The following is a 5,781-nucleotide window of genomic DNA, read 5'->3' as shown; positions in this document are numbered from 1 at the left end:
GTTTCTAAAATTGAATATTTTGAAAGAAACTATCAAATTGGAAAATGACACTCAATTGACATAATTATATGTAAAGAGTTTATTCCTTTCCAAATGTGTATAATGTTAACTATTCATGTTTATGTTGAATCAACCGAGAAAATTTTCTTAAAACTAAAATTGATAAAATCTTACTTAAGATTAACAATGTCTCACAAAAAATTAAATGGTTTACATATTTTATTAATTGAAAAAGAAATCTTATACGAGATTTATTATGATAGATTAATAGATAATTTTGCTCTCTAAAGGCTAAAAAATAAATTTTAAATAAACATTTATAATTTTTTTTAATAGCTAGTTAACTAATATAAAGATTTCTCTTTTTTAAGTTTTTAAAAATGTTGAGATACATTAGGTAAATATACTAACAATTTAATTACCTTAGTTGCAATTTATCTTAACATTAAAATTAAGGATTATTAATAAATTTATAAAAAATTTAAACACTGTTAAGCTTAGTTTAGTATTGCTTCTCAAAAGTATTAGAGCCATAAGTAGTATTAAACAAATAACTTTTTAAGTCGGAATTATTTTTGACAAGTACTTTTGAACTCAAAAGCAAAAAAAAATTTTTATAGCTTATACAGAGGCGATTTTAAGGGGGTGGTATGGGCCCCGACCCCCTAAAATAAAAAATTATTATTTAGGCCCTCTAAATTTTTTTAAAATTTTAAATTAATAAAGTTAAAATTATACTTAGACCCTTTAAAATTATAAAAATTTAATTTAATTATTTAAAAATTATAAAGATATACTATAAAAATTAAAATTTCATTCGGCTCATCCTAAAAAATTGTTTTGGCCTCGCCCTTGAACTTATACTTTGGCAAAAGCATTTTAAGAATAAATATAATTTTAAACTTTATAATATATTTATATAATATTTATATTGGATATGTAATTACTTTTCTATTATAAATTATTTAAATATTATTTAAATTCATATTTATTAGTTTATAACACTATATCTAAAATAGATATTTTATTTCTCAAAAATATTTTCATGCAACAAAATTAAACACTTAAATATTAACTAAACTTTTAAAATATATTCTCAAAAATTATTTTTTCACAACCATTTTTAAAAACAGGTTTCAAAAGCAATAAACTAACCCTAGAGACAAAAAAAAAAAAAAAGGCGGCGTTTGGTTTTCAACTCTTAAAGGGATGATATTTGACTTGGTAGCCGTCTTGCTTCTTGTATCACTCGCTTAAATGGAAGAAGGGCCCACCCTATACTACTTCAAACTCGGAAGGCTTTTATTTGACCGACGCCACCAAGTAGACCAAACTCACTCGCTTTTCTATTTGCTTTTTCCACCCTCGTGCGGAATATAGCTAACCCAACTACTTGTGTAATTTTATTTTAATAAATCAACTAAAAGCTTTACTTTCACATTTCTCATCAATTCACTAGCCACGCAACTTCCCTTCCCTTCCCTTCCCTTATAAAATCCCCTTCACTCTCACTCACTCTTCCAACTCTCAATTTCTTCTTTGCTTTTTGAAAACCTTGGCTCATTTTCAGTGCTTCAATCAGATGGCTTTAGAAGCTCTTAACTCCCCAACAAACGCTGCTGCTCCTTTTCACTTCCAAGATACCAATTTACACTGCCTCGATTCCTTCACCAAGCGTAAGCGTTCCAAGCGACCACGCTTGGACGATGACCATGTTCCCACCGAGGAAGAATACGTCGCTCTCTGCCTTATTATGTTAGCACGCGGCGGTGCTCCTCGAACGACCTCCACTACTTTGACTCACCAAAAACTTGGCACCTAGTAGTGCAGCGTTTGCAACAAGGCCTTTAATTCTTACCAGGCTTTGGGTGGCCACAAAGCCAGCCACCGTAAACTTTCAGGAGGCAACGATGACCACTCAACGCCAACGACCTTATCAGCCGTTGGATCAAACCCAAGCGGTAGGTCCCACGAGTGTTCAATCTGTCACAAAAGCTTCCCTTCTGGCCAGGCCTTGGGAGGCCATAAGCGATGCCACTATGAAGGTGGGGCAGCGAATACCGGTAGCATTACATCTGAAGGAGTGAGTTCAACCTCAACCAATACCACCCACCGGGACTTTGATCTGAATATACCGGGTCTTCCTGCATTCTCACCGGCTAATTTATTTGTTTCCGGCGGTGATGATGAAGTTGAAAGCCCACACCCTAGTAAGAAACCATGTCTCTTGATGCAGAGGCCACCCAAAATTGAAGTCAACTAAATTTTAGGCCAGATTCCATTTTTTTTTGTTTTTTTTTTGTACATAGCACATGGACATTCATTGGTCTCAATGGCAGCAAGTTTTTTTTTTAAATTAATTACTCAATTCAATTACTTTAATTCCTCTTACGATTTATTCTCTACGCAAAACGTGGGCAGCAAAGAAAAAAGTAGCTAAAGGCTAATAACAGCCCATAGAGATGAGGTGTATGTTGCATGTGTTATTGTTTGGTTGTCGTAATTAATAATATTTAGTTTACAAAGTCATTTTGGGTCGAATGGTTGTGGTTAGGAAGATAGGCATGAAGTGGGGGTGTACGTGATGGGGCGGCTAATAAGTTGATTTGTGATTCATTTCTTTCCGCATATACATGCTGTTTTCGTGTGGGAAAGTGATTGAGTTAGTGGTGGCTTTTGATCTGATACTTTCTTCTTCATCATCATCACTTCCGTATTGATTCAATCAATGCTAATACAATGCATATTTGGATTCACCGAGTCCCCAGTTTTTTTATTGGTCAAATTCTCGCCGTCTACTTTGCATAACTTGTAGATATACTGCTTGTATATTAATTTGATTAAATATATTTTATATTTTTTTTTGAATTTTAAAATTTTAGTCTAAACTAAATTGTAAGAGTTAAATATATTTGGTTAAATTATACTATTAGTCTTGTATTATTTCTAAAGTGATAAATTTAATCCATGTTCTTCAACAAGATTATTCTTAGTCGCTATATTTTTTTAATTTTAAAATATCAATCTTAATGCAAGCGATAGCCATTAAATTTATTAATTGATTTTTTTTTAAATATGTGAAATAACAAACTGACCTAGTATTACATATGTAATATATTTGATGCATAAAATTTTGAAAATAATAAAACTTCACTTAATAAATTTATTAGCTATCATTTCATCATGATTAAAATTTTCAAAATTTAAAAATACAAAAACTAAAAAAAAATTAAATACAAATACTAAAATTGCATAGAGTACAAGATCTAATAACTTAATTTCATTTCTTTATTCAATTAATTTGTTAGATTCGGTACTTTTCTTAAAAAAATTTATTACCAACTTTAAAACTCATGAATTAAAAAAAAAACTCTTAAGAAGCTTGTTTTGTTATGCTCCACTTGTTACTAATTACTAAATAGTTAGGTATTGCTTTTATGTATGTAATTGAAAATTCAAAGTGGATTAAAAATCTTTTAACGAACATTTTGACAAAGCTTCATCTCCAACTTCTAAACATTTTAGTGACATGACTTGGAGAAAACGTCGGCGTTCTTGTTTGGTGGCGGAAACCTATTAAAAGTAAACATAAAAGGAAATATACAAAAAAGTAACGTGTACTGTTGAGTTTGACTCGATTTGATGCACTATTCAGTTTGAAATTTTAATAAACTAATTTCATCTCAGAATTAACATAACTGCACTTGGGTAAAAAAAAAGTCCACTTTATTAACATGTATAAGAAATTTAATCCAAATGAAATAACTCTTTTTCTTTCCCTTCTGCTTTATTTTTATAGGATTATTAGAAGATAACAAGTAGAGGCTTGATTTTATTGTATATGGGAATTGCTTGTCGTTCGTGTTGTGTGGAATTAGCGGGACTGGGGGCATTGTGTTGCTGACATACGAGCCCAACTGCCTGTGTTTTAATATGGGAATTCAACTTTAGATGCAACGGTTATATTTTTTTTTAAAAAGAGATCTAAACTTGATAATCTAAGATGATATTGTTGGGAAGAGTAATTATAAATTTGAATTAAGTAATTTAAGTCACTCTAAACCAAATAAACTCATCAATGATATGATGCTTTTGGATTAATGATGTCTCATCCAATTTCTTTTAACACCGTTAATTTTTTAGAAAAAAAAAACTGTAATCGTATAATTTAAGGGAATAATGAATAAAGCATTTGTAAATCAAAGATATAAGAACATGGAGAGCAGGCTGGAGCCCAGTTAGCATTTCCTTAAGCTTCAACTGAGGAAACTGCTTACATCCGGTATTTGAATCAAAGGTAGAATTGGTCCTTTCCCATATTTATTAATGGGCTTTGGTCAACAGTTGATCCGGAAGTTTGCTTCTTCCTTTCTCTCTATGAAGCACATTTCCTGTTTTCTCGATCCACTGCAAAACAACTACTCCTCTCTTTTTTTGAATTTTTCCATTTTAAAGTTCCATCCTTTTATTCTCATTTTTCTTTTTCTTTTTTTTTATGTAATAATATTTTCAATTATTGTACATATATTGTTTGGCCCTGTAAGCTCAAGGATTCCTACTCACCCTGCCGTTTACAGGAAAAAATTCATTAGTAATGGACCCTTCCATAGTTAAGTTCTTTGAAGAAGATGAGGTTTCTCTCTATCTTTTTTCCCTTTGTTTTGGATATTTCTTGCTTGCATTATTTATGGAATTCGTAATAAGTTTAAGACTATTCGTTATATTTTCTGTATTTAAAATTAAAAAAAAAAAACTGATAATAGGACGAGTCCATGCATTCGGGAGCTGACGTTGAGGCGTTCCAGGCTGCCTTGAATCGAGATATTGAAGGCGATGCATCCACTTCTCAGCCACCTGATTCAGATACCGGTATCACAATTTAAATTGCTTGGTTTTCTTTTCTTTTCTTTTCTTTTTTGCTGAAACTTGGTCTCAAATTTGGAGGGCAAAGAATCTGGATTTGGTTTAAAAAAATAGTGACATTAGAATTAAATTCAGTAATCACGTAGATTGTTAGAAAACCAATATTCTGCCGTCTAATTGAGGTTGTCGTTGTCTTTCCTTTTATGTTAGCTCCGATTGTAATGAAAATTTTTCAACTGGGAAATTCACGGATGATTTTTAAAGTAGAACAGTTTTGTCTCAAGGAAGCAATCGAGTTTCTAGTCAGTCACTTGCACAATGGCCAACCGTGGGGCAAGACGGAAACGCTAACTTTCAACACCCAACAACCTGTTCAAAGTGCACAGCAGCGATCATCCGAAATGGAGCAAAAGCAACAGGGACTTCTTGTTATGGGAGTCTACAACAGCCAAATGATGTTCCGCAAGGAGTTAATTGTCTACCACCACAACAAAAGCAACCCCAGGACGATCATCACAAGGAGTAGCTGAACAGGTTTCTGCTCAGGTTCCTCTAATGGCTGGGATTCAGACTACTGAACGAAGTCAATCCCACGTGAACCGGAGAGAACCAATATTCAAGACAGTGAATCACAATATGCAAAATTACAGAAGATGAGTAATCAACAGGCTGGTGGCACAGAGCAGCCAAATAATCAAGTAAATCGAGGAAAACAAGTTCCATTTGCTGTGCTGTTGCCGTCCTTACTGCCCCAACTCGATAAAGACAGAGCGATGCAGCTTCACACCCTTTTACGGTAAACTAAAGGTTGATCTTTAACCTCAATCCATTTGCTAGAATTATACTGTTTCTTGAGTAATCGATGTAATAGGCAGGATGGATTGTGCTCGTCTCTTCTGATTTTTCTGTTGTCTTCAA

The 5,781-nt window shown here is 32.6% G+C and overlaps 1 protein-coding gene and 1 pseudogene across 2 annotated transcripts; both read left to right on the top strand.

Moving 5' to 3' along the window:
* Positions 1-1,489: 1,489 nt before the first annotated feature.
* LOC107920914 (zinc finger protein ZAT10-like) lies at positions 1,490-2,312 on the top strand (annotated as a pseudogene).
* A 2,039-nt stretch (positions 2,313-4,351) lies between these two features.
* On the top strand, positions 4,352-5,666 carry LOC121226494 (transcription initiation factor TFIID subunit 4b-like). 2 transcript variants are annotated; one of them, XM_041110379.1, is made up of 3 exons: positions 4,352-4,633; positions 4,764-4,869; positions 5,074-5,666. In XM_041110379.1, the coding sequence occupies exons 1-3, from the start codon at positions 4,595-4,597 to the stop codon at positions 5,391-5,393; spliced, it is 465 nt and encodes a 154-aa protein (XP_040966313.1). In that variant the 5' UTR covers positions 4,352-4,594; the 3' UTR covers positions 5,394-5,666. The 2 variants fall into 2 exon arrangements, with proteins under 2 accessions (XP_040966313.1, XP_040966314.1); XM_041110380.1 differs by having other exon boundaries at positions 5,136-5,649.
* The last annotated feature ends 115 nt before the right edge of the window (positions 5,667-5,781 follow it).

The sequence above is a fragment of the Gossypium hirsutum genome, unplaced genomic scaffold, assembly GCF_007990345.1.
Source record: "Gossypium hirsutum isolate 1008001.06 unplaced genomic scaffold, Gossypium_hirsutum_v2.1 scaffold_219, whole genome shotgun sequence".
In the NCBI taxonomy this organism is placed as follows: Eukaryota; Viridiplantae; Streptophyta; class Magnoliopsida; order Malvales; family Malvaceae; genus Gossypium; species Gossypium hirsutum.
This window is presented reverse-complemented; position numbering and strand designations above follow the sequence as displayed.